The 17372-nt window shown below is 37.4% G+C and overlaps 1 protein-coding gene across 22 annotated transcripts in view; it reads left to right on the top strand.

Moving 5' to 3' along the window:
• Positions 1–17372, top strand: part of JAKMIP3 (Janus kinase and microtubule interacting protein 3) — a 104813-nt gene that overhangs the window by 46997 nt on the left and 40444 nt on the right. For all 22 annotated transcript variants that reach the window (XM_087932501.1, XM_087932500.1, XM_087932513.1 and 19 more), the window contains 2 exons: positions 5295–5527; positions 9983–10480. In XM_087932501.1, coding sequence (XP_087788627.1) covers positions 5393–5527; positions 9983–10480 — 633 coding nt within the window. In that variant the 5' untranslated portion in view covers positions 5295–5392. The remainder of the gene's footprint in view (positions 1–5294; positions 5528–9982; positions 10481–17372) is intronic.

The raw sequence follows: 17372 nt of genomic DNA, 5'->3' as shown, positions 1-17372 counted from the left end.
TTGCTCTTGTGATAAACAACTATTTAACAAACAGTTTGTATTTACAGTAATGTGTAACTCTTGACCAAACTCTCACTGGTATATCCTGGTTAGCTAGACTGTGCACACTGCTGGGCCCATAACCAATGTTAGTGTTTGGGGATAAACCCCCAAGCAGAGTATGCAGCAGCAGTCAAGCCAGGCAGGCAAATGAGAGAGAGAGTGGGCCCAAGGGTATACACACACTGGAGACAAAAACACTGTTTGTAGTTTTAAAATAGTTATTTAATACACACAGAGATTAAGAAGTGTCATTCAGTCCATATATCATTATCCAGTATATCCATCCAGTTATCAAGTCCATTAACAGTAAATACAATGTCCTTATCTGCTTGTAAATCTTCTCCTCCCGATACCTTTCTCTCATAGACAACGCTGAATCCTCAGCTCACCAAGCAAACAGTCTTTGTGTTCAGTTGAAATGGTATCTGGCACAGTAGCCTCCAAAGTAAGCAGATAGACGTTCCAGAACAGCAGGCAGCAGACCAGGAACAGAACCAGGTGCATCCAGAAGCCGGGTCTATTACGTTTCCCTTCCTACCTTTATTACTGCCTGCAACCGCACCCACAATGACATTGCAGTTTCTTGTGCTTAAAGCTACAAAACACTTAATCCTAGGTTTACATATTTATTCAACCCAAACCTGGTTGGTGTATCCATATACCCAACAGATTGCATATAGAAAAAGAACTCATTTGAAATTCTACTCAACATTAGTAGACCTAAGAGGCAGTGGTGAGATTCAAAAATGTTTACTACTGGTTCTGTGGGCGTGGCTTGGTGGGCGTGGCAGGGGAAGGATACTGCAAAATCCCCATTCCCACCCCACCCCACTAACCTGCTTTCCAGCTCCGTTCTCCTGTGCAGGGCAACAAACGAAGACCGATCAGCTGAGATTTGGGAGGCAGAGAATAGATGGGGGCAATGGTTTTCCGAACTACTCAAAATTTCTACTATTGGTTCTCCAGAACTGGTCAGAACCTGCTGAATACCACCTCTGCTAAGGGGCATTACTGACTTCCCTGCTTGTATCATATCTTGTATTACATCTGCATGGAAGAGGCCAGCATCATTTTTCCATACTATTTCCTTCCCCAAGGTTTTAGATTCAGGAAGCTGACTCTAGATTATGACAAATAAGTAGTCCTTGACTTCCAACAGTTCATTTAGTGACTGTTCAGAATTGCAATGTCACTGAATGAAGTGACTTATTACCGTATTTCACATTTAAGACCATTGCAGGATCCCCATGGTCCTGTGAACAAAATTTGGATCCTTGGCAACTGGTTCGTATATATGACAATTGCAGGGTCCCTTTTGCAACCTTCTGACAAGCAAAGTCAATGGGGAAACCAGATGCACTTAATAAGCGTGTTCCTAACTTAACAACTGCCATGATTCACTTAACGAATGTGGCAAGAAAGGTCGTAAAATGGGGCAAAATTCACTTATTAGATGTCTCATTAAGCAACAGAAATTTTGGGCTCAATTGTGATCGTAAGTTGAGGCCTTCCTGTAATATGAACAATTTGCAAAACAGAGTTGATCAGAGCGGTCTCAATGTGGACTTTAGAGGTTTGATGTGTTAAAGGAGCGTAAACTCAGCAAACAATTAACATCGTTGTTTTTTTATTCCATTCAGCTGATAGATCTTGACGATGTGGAGGAAATATCTGAGGAAATGAGTATCACAACCTGTGTAGTTGACCTCTTGGTGCTGATTAAATCAAACACCTTTTTGACCCCATGGCTAAGGAGGATAAATAATACCTCTTTTTAGAAAGGATGTTTTCCCCAAGAGAAATCCTAAAGGAGGTGAAAATAGGATCTTTATTGAAGAAGACATCCCTTGACCTGAGTGACCTTTAGAATTTTATGCCTGTCACAGATGTTTCCTTTTTGGGATGGAGGTGATTGAGTAAGTCATAGCCTCATAGCTTCAGACACATCAGAACAATAGTGATTTTCTGATTTCCTCTGGACTCTCAACCTGAAAATGGTTTTGAAACTGTTTTAGATGGATGATATGTGCTGAAAACCAGGCATGAGAAATATAGCCATTTTAATTCTCCCGGACCTCTTACTTCTGCATAACCTGGTGGAACTAGGCCTGTCACTGTTTCAAAATAGCTTTGATGTTTCTTTTCAGACCGTGTGAATAAGCTTGTGGGTACCAATCTCCGAGGTCGTGTCACCTATTTTTAGCTTTCCATTGTGGATGGTTCTCCTTAAGCCATTATGAAGAAGCCATGTCATTTCTTCAGAGATGTGCAACATGTTGAGAGTTGATAACAGCATGTCAAGTTTTGGGAATATAGTGGTTGTGGGAAAGGGGAATGCTCAGAATGGGAAGCAAATACATCCAGAGAAAAACTACATTCTTTAAAATCCTGTCCATGATACAATTCCTCCCTGTTCCCATGCTTTCTCCTCTATCGTACTCAGCCTTAACTGATTAACATTTAACTTTAACCTTTCAAGATTCCTTAGGAAAAATGTCAGTAAACATAAAAATGTCAAAAAAAAAAATCTTAATCTTTAAGATAGTGCAACACTACAGATTTGCTTGGTTAAAGCAGTAGAAAGAAAATACATGAATTAATCAAATTCTTAATGTTTTGATTAATCACCCTAATTTTGCAGTTTTGTTTTGTTAATGGCAGTATTTTCTTCTTCTTTTCCTTTCCAAAACCTTAATTCAAAAGTTCTGTGTTAATTTTCCTGTTGGTTTCTTTTCTGCCCTTTAGTCAGGCATATTATTTTATGATTGTTCAGAAAAGCCAATTGACTTACTAGAAAATGTCATTATACAATTCAAATATTTTCAGCTCAAAAATATCCCCTAAACAACTTCTTTTTTTATTATGTACTGCCAGAAATGAAATCCATTTTACTCGCCTCTTTAAGAAATAGAACTTTAACCAATTCCAATTTACATGTTTTCCAAACCAACAATTCTTTTTTTTTTTAACAAATTTAATCAGTTTTTCACATAAAAACAAAAATCTCTTTTTAGTGGACAACATATTTCCGGGTCATCACCTTTACATACAAATATGACAGCAATTATACATTCATATATGCATACTTAATTCTATTATTACCTTTTCCATTCCAAATTTTCAGTAAGGAGAGAAACACATTAATTCTAGCCTCTTTCATTAATCCCTTAATATTTATTTTAAAAATAAAGATAAACAATATGTATGCATAATAATAATAATAATAATAATAATAATAATAATAATAATAATAATAGAAACTGATCTTAAAAATTCTGTTTATAGAAGATTTGGATGGATGCTGAGATTTCTATGTTTGGTCAATTGTTGAATGATAGCAATCAGTTTTTAATCATTTTCTACTTTAAAGGATAAATATCATTTGTCTTTTGCCACCCACTGGCAATATTTATAACTACAACATTTATTGAGCTTTCAGTTTGGGCAGGGGTGGGATTCAAATTTTTTAACAACTGGTTCTGTGGGCATGGCTTAGGTGATGTGCATGGCTTGGTGGTCATGTGACTGGGTGGATGTGGCTTGGTGGTCATGTTATTGACTGGGCATAGCCAACTCAATATCACTCACATCGAGGCACCCATCTCCTCGCCTGGCCTCTCATGGGATGCTGCAACAGTCATAAGTGTGAAAAATGGTCATAAGTCACTTTTTTCAGTGCCATTGTAACTTTGAATGGTCACTCCACACAAGCAAAGTATCAGCAAAGGAGGGGGGAAGAACTCCAGAGAAGTTCCTGAGGCAGGAAGTCTAGTCCTGCCAAGAATGTAATAAGGGTTAACAGAGAGGCAGTTTCTATAAGCAACACCAGAATGTTTCCTTCCTACCTTCCTTACAGGATTAGGCCAGTAATTTCTTCTAACAACTGGTTCTCCAAACTGCTTAGAATGTTAACAACCAGTTCTACCAAATAGGTGCGAATTGGTAGAATCCCACCCCTGAGTTTGGGGCAGTGGGACATTCGGCTTCAGAAACACATAAATCAGACATTATTATCAAACCTTGTGAGACTAAAAATCCTACATTTAATCTTTATCAATACTGTTGTTTATAAATCAATTTGATGTACAAATATTAAAGATTGAAATAAGGAATTAAATATTCCTGTTTTATCAAAAATTTCAACAAATCTTAGATTTTGCCTTTTTTAAACAACATTAACTCTTTTGTCCAGTGCAGTATGTCCAAGGTCAGACATCAAGTGTATAATCTGAACTAGAAGAGAAAAATTCAGAGTTTTTTCAGCAGTGCCAGAGAACAAAAAGGGAGAAGAGTATCAAAGTTTAAGATCTCTTTCTTCTCCTTCTGCTTCTCCTCCTTTTCCTCCTCCTCCTCCTCCTCCTCCTCCAATTTCTAACTATGTATATAAAAATAGTTTTGTTGCATGCTGAGCTCAAATCGTTATGAGACTCAGACTAAAATGGCTTGTAGACTATAGAAGCCATGTGGTGACAGATTTCAGTATTATATTGGTTTTGTATTGGACCTTAATTCATTATAAATTAAGGATGGGCAGTTCTTTGGATCTGCGGGGTTAATGTGCCCATAGCACCCACCAGCAATTCCTGAAATCCAACACATCTTTTATTGGTATCAGAGGACAGCCATGGAGGGCAGCTGAACTGTCCCAGAATAATAAAACTTTGTAAGGAGTTTTTGGAAGGTGCTTCATAAACACTTATGCTTGCTCCGAACCACTGCAAACAAAGTCGCAGGGCTTTGGATGGCTCTCTTTAAAAACCCAGAGAAATACCCCATTCCTAATTCCTGCAAATTTCCCCAGTTATAGCCATAGCCTTTTAATACTTGCAAAAACTTTGCAAGGAGGCCACCTAGCATTTGTGATAAATAGTGAATATGAGATGTTTGATCCCTCTCTGAGTGTGGCCTTTCCCTTCAGTCCTTTTTGTCCCTTTAAGCTCAGTGTATGCTAGTAATAGTCTTTCTTGGATTCACCACAATGGTGGTGGTGGTGAGCCGTGGTGGTGCAGTGGTTAGAGTGCAGTACTGCAAGATACTTCTGCTGACTGACTGCAGTTTGGCAGATTGAATCTCACCAGGCTCAAGGCTGACTCAATCTTCCATCCTTCCAAGGTCAGTAAAATGAGGACCCAGATTGTTGAGGGCAATATGTTGATTCTGTAAACCGCTTAGAGAGGCCAGTAAAGCACTGTGAAGCGGTATAAAAGTCCAAGTGCTATTGCTAAGTTCTATTGCTATTTCTCTTTATGCAGGGAACTGAAACCATGTCGTGGAAGAGAATCAAGGACTAGATGAGAACGGAAGGTTCTTTCTGCCTGGGCTTTTACCCCTCTCGCCAGACCGTCTCACGATGTCAAAGAAGGGTGCCAGCTTTCGAGCTAAAGGAGAAAAACCGGACGCTTTAGCTGCCTTGCAAGCTGCTAATGAAGAGCTCAGGGCAAAGCTCACAGATATTCAAATCGAACTTCAGCAAGAAAAGAGTAAGGTGTGCATCTTTCCCACTTAATTTTTCTCAGAAAAATTAAAGTCCAGCTACTTACTTCTTGCTCTCATAAGTAAACTGCATGTGAAAAATAATATAAGATCAATGACCTTTACTGACATTTTTTTTTTCTGTGAACACACCGGCTCACATTAAAAAATAAAAAAAAATATTTTATCAGAGACCTGATATATATGCACATACATACATACATACATACATACATACATCACAGTCCACTTTGAATACAAATCAGAAAATAAGTCTTGAGAGTTAACAAATTTGATACTATATGGCAGGTGTGTCAAAGTCACGACCCACAGGCCGGATGTGTCATGTGCTTGCCCCATTCCCGCCCGATTTAGCAAAGGGGAAAAAAGTCATGTCATGTGATGCCACCATGACGATGCGAGTTTGACACCCCTGTTATATGGTACAAAGCTATTACAGAATCTGGATATTCTGCTTTGGATACCCGCGAAGCCTTGTCCCAGAAGGTAACAAAGAAAACCAGTCATGGAGAGGTTGTGCGGCATCCCTGGGAATACTGCAGACTCTTGTCAAGCAGTGCTTAGATGCCATGTCCTGGATAAAAGGAAATGAACTTCCGATAATCTTTTTGCTGTCCTCACCACTCTCTACACAGCCTTCCTGCCTGAAAGAGCAATACCTCCAAACCACACAGTAATACAACATAACAGGATGCTTTCAATCATCCCTCAATAGAAAGAGGTAAGGACAGGAGAAGAAAAGATATGTTCTTTTCATATGATATAGAAAATAAGGTGTTGATGTACCCACTTCACCAAAGTTGAGTGACCAAGCTAAGCTGCTAATCAGCTGCACATCCAGAAATTTGATACCACTAACTACCTCCACAATTGGATTATTAATACACAGAGGTGTCCCGATATGCCTGCCTTTTCTGAAATCAAGAATGATCTCTTTTGTTTTTTCTGCATTTAAGACCAGGCTGTTTTTACCCTGTTTCTCCAACAATATGGCCTCCCCCAATAGGAAGCCCCAGCATGTTTTATAGGCATGAAATGAAATTAAGCCCCTCCCCCCCAAAATTAAGGCCTATATTAAAACATGCGAAATGGGGGGGAGTGGTGGTGGGGGCTTGCCATTAGAAAGTACTTTTGTTGCACACTCGGATATGGTGCTGCCTGTGTTGACCCCAATACGAAATGCCCCACCAACGCCAAGGTCAACATCCAAGCCATTGCCGCCCGCCCGAAGATGCAGGGGGTGGGGGAATTAAGTCATCCCCGAAAAGATGGACTAGCCATTTTTTCGGGGCTCAAAAAAAAAATAAGACCCAGTCTTATTATATGAGAAACACGGTATTATACCAGTTCATCAAACCCTCTATCTTCTCCTGGTAATCACCCTTGTTATCATTCTGAATAAGGTCCACCAAATAGATGTTGTTTTGTAATATTCCCTCAACACTATCAAACTACTAAGTCTACATTACTATTACTATTAATCCTCCATCCTTCCTTTCACCCATCTCCTCCCACTTATGACTGTATGACTGTAACCTTGTTGCTTGTATCCTAACGATTTTTTATTAACTATTTCCTAGTATGATTTGATTACTTATTGTACCCTATGTCTATTATTAAATGGTGTACCTTATGATTCTTGACTCTTGATGAATGTATCTTTTTTTTTCTTTTATGTACACTAAGAGCAGAAGCACCAAGACAATTCCTTGTTTGTCCAATCACACTTGGCCAATAAAGAATTCTATTCTATTCTATTCTATTCTGTTATATCCTATAATAGGATATAACACAAGACTCCAATTGCAGAAAGATCTGGTGAACTTTAAACAAAGTCTTATTCTTCAATATTACTCTGAAGGAAAGAAGTCTGAAGATAGGATTGGAGCCATTCTTTACAGAATGTGCATTTTGATCAATTATTCAGAGCATTCTCTAATTGGTCCCCTTTGGAGGCAAAACCAGCTGCATTGTCAGCATGTACTGTACATCAAGGAGTAGAACTGTCAGGATGATCTTGGAAAGGGGGAGGGGCACAAGGTGAGGTAAATCCATTCACTGAACACATCTGATTTGCTAATTTGGCAATTTCTATAGATGTATTTTGGCAAATATTTGTTTTCTGTGCAAACTGAGTGTTTTCATAACATTTCTATATCGCTCTGTCCCCGTTCCAGGCGGGTTGGCTCACAACTTCTTCAAGATTTGGAAGTAGTGACCGCACAGTATAGCAATAGTAATAGCGATAAACTACTTTATAGTGCTTTACAGTCTTCTCCAAGCTTTATTCCAGGACAGAATGAGAAAATAACATAATAACATGAAGCAGCAGTCAAAGAATATTCAAGAATGCTGAAATATAACATAACCCAAGACGGCATTCGAAGAATATTCAAGAATAATGAAGAATACACTTCATCAAAGGAAAAAAAGACATCAAGTCCTTGTTGCCAGTGAGAGAATCTGAAGAGGCAGATGGGCCCCTTCAAAGTTAGCAAACATGTATTACCCTCTCAGTTAGAACTGCATTGAAGATCCATCTCAGATAATTTGGACTAGTTTACATAGGATCTGAACAACCATTACTCATACTCCTTTTTGATGGCCTCATGTGACTAGAGTTTGTCAAGGACCACATCATGTCATCTTGTGTTTGGAATACTTTGTCTGCTAAAATGAGCCCATCAAGATTAAGGAGCATTTGTTTATATCATCCGGCAGTGAAATCATCTCATGGTTTGGTATTTCTTTATGTCAAGTGATAATGAGACTGCCTCAAACTTACAAAATATTTGTTTATGTATGGTGGTAATGAGAATTTCAGAGTTAAGAAACGTCTGTTTCCCAAGGTTTCTGGATTGGCAATACAAGATGTATAAAACCAGAACTGCACTACAGATAAGGACCCCACAACAGTAATATTAATGTGGAAACCTATTCTCTTCTATTGATTAGAATAGGATTAAAATCAGTGCCATCCATGAAAAATGGGCTCCCTGGATTTGATCTTGAACTCGATCAAAAGTCCATAGTACCATTTTATTCCTTGCTCTTTTTTTCCATTTTGCTCAAGTAACAGTCCATCTTTTTTTTTACCATATTTTCTGTTTGCATGATTTGCCAAATCAAATAATTTTTGTAGAGGTTCACAGTTCACTAAAATTGGAAGTTATTTCAATTCATTGGAGAAGGGTTTCACTTATCCTCTGTACATTGCCTCATTTACAAGGGTACATAAAGCATACCAATGCCATGCTAGAATAGCCGTTCTTGGCAGGATATGCTTTTTTTTTTTAACATCCTTCATAACAGACTTCCCTTATATGAAACTATGTTACCATCCTTACCTCATGTTGGATTCCAGTACCTATGCATCCATAGCAGTTCAGTTATATCTTCCTGCTCTTTAACTGGAAGAAAGTTAAAATGTTGGACATGGAAAGTGAATGTTTCTTTTATTGCCCAAGCCACCTACTGTTCTTCAGAATTTAGTTTTCTGCCTTGTCTCATACAATTAGTTCATAATTCCTCACTACTCTTTGACCCTCTTGTCCATTCAGCTCCCCAACTGCTAGACAGGATGAATAAAAGTAAAACAAATTCTGATTCTTATATGTATTCTTACATGTCTGTACATGTATGTCTGAGTTCATGCATACATATAGTACTACATTGATTGGGTTAACAAGTGCCATCTAAATATGCAAGATGACATTTCCCATAATTTTTTGAAATTATAGTTCAATCCATCTAGAGAATGTGCAATCAAGAAATGCCACTATTAGTTACCATCTTTAAATTTACCTTAAGAAAGAATCCTAATTTTTTTTTAGGGAAGAACACACTTGAGCTACCACCAAAACAACCCAATTCAGATTTAAGAATTACATACTAGATACTACTTACTACTTTTTGAGGACAGAACCCTATAAAGTTAAAAGCATCTAGGTGTTTTGCAATTCCCATATATTATCCCATTATTTCCCACTATTCTTGTGGAAGTTCATCTTAAAATTTAAAGCATTATCCTGTCCAGTTGTAACAGCTATATAGATTAAATAAAACTATTTCAGATTACAGTATTGATTGTATTGGACATTGCTATAACTTGCGATAGAATCAGCTTGCACAGCAAATCAACTCATCACTAATAATAGTCACGCTGCAAATGCTCTGACAGAATTCACATACAATTTATTTTCTCTGACTGCTTGCCATTGGAGGAATTCCCTACAGAGAAAAAAATATGAGGCTTTGACGTCAGAAACTCTGAAAAAGGACTTAGGCTGGCCCACCTACACAAGTTTCCTTTGATCTTTTGTGAACTGAGGGATTATCGCCCTGCCAATTGAATCATAAGAATTTTGTATAGTACAAGGAATAATGCATATAATTCTGTGATAAGACACTGTTTTAACACACTGAAGGTTCTTTCGTTTTCTTTTAGGCCAGCAAATTGGAGAGGGAGAAAAACCAAGAAGCTAGGCAGATTAAGGAACATGAACAGCATAAAAACACAGTCATTGTAACAGAACTCAAGGCTAAACTTCATGAAGAAAAAATGAAAGAGCTCCAGGGTGTTCGCGAAGGACTTTTGAGACAGCATGAGGCTGAGCTTCTTAGAGTTATCAAAATTAAAGATAATGAAATTCAAAGACTCCAAACCTTACTTAACGCTGTACGAGATGGGACGCCTGACAAGGTTAAGACGGTGCTCTACTCTGAAGCAAAAGAAGAGGCCAAGAAAGGATTTGAAGTGGAGAAAATTAAAATGCAGCAAGAAATTTTGGAACTGAAGGGGGCTAAGAAACAAGTGGAGGAAGCTTTATCGGTAGTCATTCAAGCTGACAAAATAAAAGCAGCAGAGATAAGGAGCGTTTATCACCTACATCAAGAAGAAATCACCCGAATAAAGAGAGACTGTGATCGGGAAATTCGCAGGCTGGTAGGCAGTTTTTCATCATTTTAGTGATTGTAATAGGGGGAAGTAAATGTTCTTTCCATGTTGTTTACACTAAAAATAATTTAATGTAGATGGCCGAGCATCCCCCTTTTGTACAGCTAATCCAGATAGATCCTTCAGATCTTTTATTCAATATTAATGAAAAGTTCATTAGATGTGGTTATCTCTGCAATGGATGCTCTGTGACCTTTTGTCACAAGCTGTCGCTGGCTGAAAGATTTGATTCTGGTTGTCAATTGCTTTGTTGCCATGTCATCTGTTCCAAATTATAATTAATTCCATCTGGATTATGAGTGTCACATAAAAATGGGTTAGTATTCTGCAGAAATTGGGGTTCATTTCCAACTTTCCAAACTTGAAAACAGCTATGTGATATTAGCGTAAGAATTTCTTTTACACTTCTTGTACTATGTATTGATTATGTAAATGATGACATTTCTTTTTCAGTCTCTTGCACATGCAGTTTTTAAATTTACCTGTGTAAATTATTGGTTGCTTTACTGTTCTTATCACAGAGTAATAGAAGTGGAATGAAGTATCTGAATTGTATAGTAGGGAAAGTGTTTCAACTCTGACTTGGACACATTTGCTCTATTGTCAGAGGCTTCTAAAAGGAGCATTGCTGATAGTAGATCTGGAAATAAAATATTACTTTATAAGGCATTAAAGACTTTATAATCCTGCTGAAATGCTATATCTATTTCTATCTTTGGGATTTTGTATTCTATTACCAAGTGAGTTGATTAAGTTGGCGAAACCACAGAGTGGTCTCTAGATCCAATGTTTAAAGTTAAATACAATCACTTCAAGAATTTCAAAATCACTTCACAAGCTAATGTAAAAGAAATAATTCTCATGGAATTCAGTCAAATTTACTTGATATAGCATTGTTTGATGGTGGCCACTGAATTCAAGATGGGTGGTTTCATATGTAGTATTTTCTAAAACTATAAAGTACTTACATAGAGCATGTAGTTAGACATGTTTTTATGCAGCTAAATCCTCATCTGTGAGTTCTTTCTGTTATCCTGCACATTTAAATTGCAAAATCTTTCCATATAGAAAAATAAGTAATTTATAATGACTCTTACTTTCTTTCAATTTCCAGACTAACATATTTGCATTACATAAATTTGCATAGATCATTCAAAGTACTTTTGAAAGGTTTAAAATGATATCTTTGGATAATATATGCATTATGTTTTGTGGGTTTTTTTCTTCCCAACAGGTGTTTAATTTTCAGATTTTGGGATTTTAATTGTTATCGCAATTACAGTATGTTGAAGTTGTTAAAAATATTTAACCATAAGATTCAAAGTGATGAGATTCTATATTTTAGGAAACAATGTTAATGCACTAGCTAGAATAAAATAGTATAGTTTCTCTAAAGGGAGTTTATAAAGGAATAACATTGACCATTGGTAATCAAATCCAATTTGTGAAATGCAAAAGCAAAAGGGAAAACTGTTACTGGTGTATTGTCTCTATCTTTTATAGTTGTTTTTTTCATTAATATATTCTTTAGCATGAATTTAGGCAGCCTGCAATGTAGAAAAAGCAATGTATAAGGAAGAAAACCAAGGGTAAGCTATGCTCTGTCCCATTCCCTGTTTTTTCCACCTCTTCTTTTCATAAACATTATTATCAGGTTGAAGTAGGGAGGATGTCCAAGAAATTTCCACAATATATCTCGGTAACATCATCTCCTGGGAACTACAGCGTGAAGAGTGAAACTGTGATAATGGAAGTTTTCTACTTCAGAACTTTACATGTTACTAATACGCTAATTCTGTTTCATCCTATATTGCCTGCTTTAGAATGCTTGAAGAAGGCTTTTTAAAACTATAGCTGTATCTTTCAAGATAGCAGAAAAATGTATATTGATGAATATTGCTATGTAGTTTTAAGGAATTGGAGTGGCTGGGATGTAAAGTCAGTAGGAGCATTTATTCAGCAACGATTAATGTTGTTCTCATCAGCACCAAAGTAGTAGAAATTATTTCTGTGTCACTGGTAAAATTTATCCTATTTCTATACTGCCCATCACATTTGCATGGCATTAAGCAGTTTACAAATCAAACTAATCCACAATTTGTACCTGAAATGCTTCATTTTGTTGAGTTTGGTAAAATGAAAGTCTCAATTGTGTGAGGTTTACCTCCTGATAAATATAAAAGCACATCAGAGGTGGGATTCTACCAGTTCAGACTGGTCACGCCCACCTAGCCACACCTACCTAGCCACGCCCACAGAACTGGTTGTTTAAAAATTTGAATCCCACCCCTGGAGCACATGTTGTTTTCTTGGAAGTGGTTTGCCATTGTCTTTTTTCAAAAATATGTTTTTTTCCAACATTAGCATAAAACTAATGGGAAGTGCTGGAAGTCTCTCATTAAAGTATTAAGTCCAAAAGCCTTGCCTGGCTTTTCAAGATTAGCCAGAGTTGGTTAAGTATTGTCACCCAATATAGAGAAGAGTTTGCTTTGTGACCAATATGATAATCTCCTAGTTTTGGTATGGGACACTGTGTCCCTAAATCATCTCCAAATATTTCATCTTTTGCCAATCAAACTTTTTTAACTGCAGGTCTGGCATTGATTTCATAAAGTATTGTATTTAAAAAATGTCTCCATGTGCAAAGACTGTACAATTACACAAGTAATTATAAGTTTCAGGATAAGTATGAGATTAGATAAATTTGGAAATTCTAAAGTGAGACTTTAGCTCTTATTATACAGTGTTAGTGAATCTGTCCCGTGTAACAGTCTTTTGCCTTGTAGTGGAATAAAACATACATACGTATATATTAGTGGCTTACAATTGTTTAATCCCCAAAGTTCCATATAAAAAGTATCTCTATCAGGAAAAACATCATTCTTTAATCTCATAGCTACCCATGTGTGTTGGTCTCCTGACAAAGATTTTCATAGATGGCAATGCAGAAACTCTATATACAGTAGTTTAATGTTGTGTTGAAATCTCTCTTCTCCAAAGCCTTGTTCCTTTTTTTAAATTAGTTTTGTTTTCTAGTTCTCAACCTGCTTGAGAATTCCTTTTGAACTTCTCTTTAGGAGTAGCAGAAACAAAAAATGTATTTTGTTTTGAGCATGAATTAAGCATTTAGGGGTATGTGGGGATGACCTTGAGAGACAGGAGTAAGAGCTGCAGCCTAACAGCAGTCATGCAAAAGCCCAGAAAAACAGAAAGGGAGTAGGAAGAGTTTCAAAAAACACACTCCCTGCTTTTCTGGAAAATAAGGGAAGCAACAAATTCTTTCAATCTTGCAAGATTAGGTTACTGTAACTTTTCAGTAAAGTTTTATCTTCTTTTCTGGTCTACTTCAAAGAGTTGACAGTGTCAGTTTGCTAAACCTTTTTGGGAGGACTGTAGTTCAGCAGAACACAGACTAGAATATTTTGGATAGCTTGAGTTTTAGAGGAGTTTGAAAGATATATGAAGCCAAACTGAATTCCTCCTCCTCCTCCTCCTCCTCCTCCTCCCTCTCTTCCTCCTGTTTGAAGTTGAGGCAGTTAAGGGGAGGGGAGGAATGGGAAGAGGGGAAGTGAGTTGGTTGGATATGTAGCAGGAATGGTGCAGTGTGAAGGGGATTGGACTAGATCTCTTCTAAGGTATTGTCAACTCTATGATTCTATGATATTGGGTAATTAAAGGCACAAAAAAGCTCCTTGGTATTTTTTTCCCCCACTGAGACCTCTCTGCTGAGAAGTACATGTTTCATATAAATGTTTTGTGTATTAAATATTTTGCACACCTTTGCCTCTTTCTGTTTTTGCAGCTTACTCTTTTGTCATGAAATGTTAGAGATTCTCTTGCTAAATTTGCTCCTTTCTTTATAGAGATTTCCCTAATTCAGAAACTTCTCTGAGAGACTCTCTCAACACTTTCTGCTATAGCAGTTAATTAAAGCCCAGGAAGGCAGAAAATTTGTTCACCTCTTTTACCCTTGGCACCTTGTAACTAGGCAAGTGCAAAACCTCTGCACACAGGGGAATGTCACCAATATGTTCTTCTGGAAAAAAAATATTGTTTTTATTTTTATTTATTTATTTGATTTGTCAATCGCTTACAAGATAATAGGTATAAGTATAAACATGAAGAAGAATACAGGAAATAGGTATGGGGACAAAAGGACAGGGACGGTAGGCACAATGGTGCACTTATGCACGCCCCTTACAGACCTCTTAGGAATGGGATGAGGTCAATAGTGGTTAGTTGAAGTTAAAGGAGTGGGGGTTAGAGGATGTAACAACAGAGTCAGGTTGTGCATTCCAGGCATTGACCAGTCTGTTGTTGAAGTTGTACTTTCTGCAATCGAGTTTGAAGTGATTTACATTGAGTTTGTACCTGTTGTGTACTCTTGTATTGTTGTGGTTGAAGCTGAAGTAGTTATTGACTGGTAGGACATTGTAGCAGATAATTTTGTGTGCTACACTTAAGTATAACCATAGGTGGCGTAGTTCAAGGTTGTTCAAGCCCAAGATTGTTCAACCCAAAAATATAACTGTAACCCAAAAACATAACTGTAAAAGACAGACCAGAAATAAAAGTTAAAATAAGCAAAAAAAACAGTAAGAGAACACCTGTCTGATCTTGATGAAAACAAATCACCGGGGCCTGATGGATTACATCCCAGAGTTTTAAAGAAGCTGGCAGAGGTCTTTCAAAAATCCTGGAGCACTGGGGAACTACCAGACAGGAAAAGAGCTGATGTGGTTCCCATCTTCAAAAAAGGAAAAAAAACAGACCCAGGAAACTATAGACCAATCAGCCTAACATCAATACCTGGGAAGATACTGGAAAAAATAATAAAAAAACAGATCTGCCAACATCTAGAAACAAGTAAAGTAATAACTAGCAGCCAGCACGAGTTTGTTAAAGACAGACCATGCCAAACCAATCTTATTTCATTCTTCAACACAGTGACTAAATTAGTAGACCAGCAAAATACTGTGGACATAATATATTTAGATTTCAGCAAGGCTAGATAAAGTAGACCACAAGCTACTTCTTAGCAAGCTAGAAAAAAGTGGAATAGATAGCACCACCACTAGATGGATTCACAACTGGCTGGCAAACCGTACTCAATGAGTAATCCTTAATGGGTCTAAGTCTACATAGAGGAAAATAAGCAGTGGGGTGCCACAAGGTTCCGTCTTAGGCCCAGTACTCTTCAATATCTTCATTAACAACTTAGATGAGGGAATAGAAGGGGAACTTACCAAATTTGCAGATGATACTAAGTTGGTAGGAATAGCTAACACTCAAGAAGATAGGCTCAAGATCCAGATGGATCTTGACAGACTAGAACACTGGGCCATATCTAATAAAGTGAAATTCAATATAGATAAAAGTAAAGTCCTACACTTAGGCAAGAAAAACCCAAAGTACACATATAGACTGGGTGAAAGCAGGCTCAATAGCAGTAACTGTGAGAGGGATCTTGGAGTCTTAGTGGACAACCAGCTAAATATGAGCCAGCAGTGTGCAGCAGCCGCCAAAAACGTTAATGCAATCCTAAGTTGTATTAACAGAGGGATACAGTCAAGATCAAGGGAAGTACTAATACCACTCTATAAAGCCTTAGAGTACTGCATCCAGTTTTGGTCACCACATTATAAAAAAAGATGCTGAGACTCTAGAAAAAGTACAGAGAAGAGCAACCAGGATGATTAGGGGACTGGAGGCTAAAACATACAATGAACGTTTACAGGAACTGGGCTTGGCTAGTCTAGTAAAGAGAAGGACCAGGGAAGACATGATAGCGGCTTCCAGTATTTGAGGGGCTGCCACAGGGAGGAAGGGGTCAAGCTATTTTCTAAAGCTCCTGTAGGCCAGACAAGTAATAATGGATGGAAACTGAACAAGAAGAGATTTAACCTGGAAACAAGGAGAAACTTTCTGACAGTGAGAACAATCAACCAATGGAACAGTTTGCCCTTGGAAGTTGTGGGAGCGCCGTCAGTTGAGACTTTCAAGAAGAGATTGGACTGCCATTTGTCAGAAATGGTGTATGGTCTCCTGCTTGGGCGGGGGTTGGACTAGATGACCTACAAGGTCCCTTCCAACTCTGATTATCTGTATCTGTATCTAAAATCTCAAGCCTGATGATATAGGGTATTCTGTTGCGAGCAGAGGAGTGTAGTGTTCTTCTCGTGAAATACTTCTGGACTCACTCGATTGTATTAATGTCCAATATGCAGTGCAGATTCCAAACTGATGAGCTGTATTCGAGTATTGGTCTGGCAAAAGTTTTGTATGCTCTAGTTAGCAAATTCAAATTCAAAGATAACTCTCTTTAGTCAAATTTCATGAGAACTGATAGGGAAAATGATTCTGTCTCATCACTTTTCTGTGGATTTAGAATATTCCGATCAGACAAATTTAGGAAAATGGTAAAGGCCAACAGGACATTTGAGGAAAGTGTTACAGCTAACATTCCCCTGGAGAAATGCAATCTATTAGATAAAATATCAGTTTACTAATCAGGCAAGTGGGTGACATTTCATGTTTATATTAATGACCCAATTCAGTCATAAATCTTGGATCACTTTCATCTTTGTATATTGTATAGAGAAGTGAGTTTGATTGTATGCTGATATATTTTGGCATTTTAGATTCATGCCACAGAAAAAACAGATAAGCAATTCATATGATGTAGTAATTATTTGTAATGTTTTCTCTTTCTCATGTCATCCAGACAGCACATGTTAATTAACTTGCTACTGAATTATTGTAGATTTAATTCATTAAATCATAAAACATATGATTGAACAATATATTAAACAGGTAGGGGATTGCCAGGAATTTTCTATTTTTAACTATAATTAATCAAAATATTTTTTCCCTGCTGGAT

This window comes from Pseudonaja textilis, chromosome 4 (genome assembly GCF_049901715.1).
Source record: "Pseudonaja textilis isolate UNSWEBS1 chromosome 4, rPseTex1.2, whole genome shotgun sequence".
NCBI classification, from domain to species: Eukaryota; Metazoa; Chordata; class Lepidosauria; order Squamata; family Elapidae; genus Pseudonaja; species Pseudonaja textilis.
Note: the sequence above shows the minus strand (reverse complement) of the source record. Positions and strands in the feature narration are given on the sequence as shown.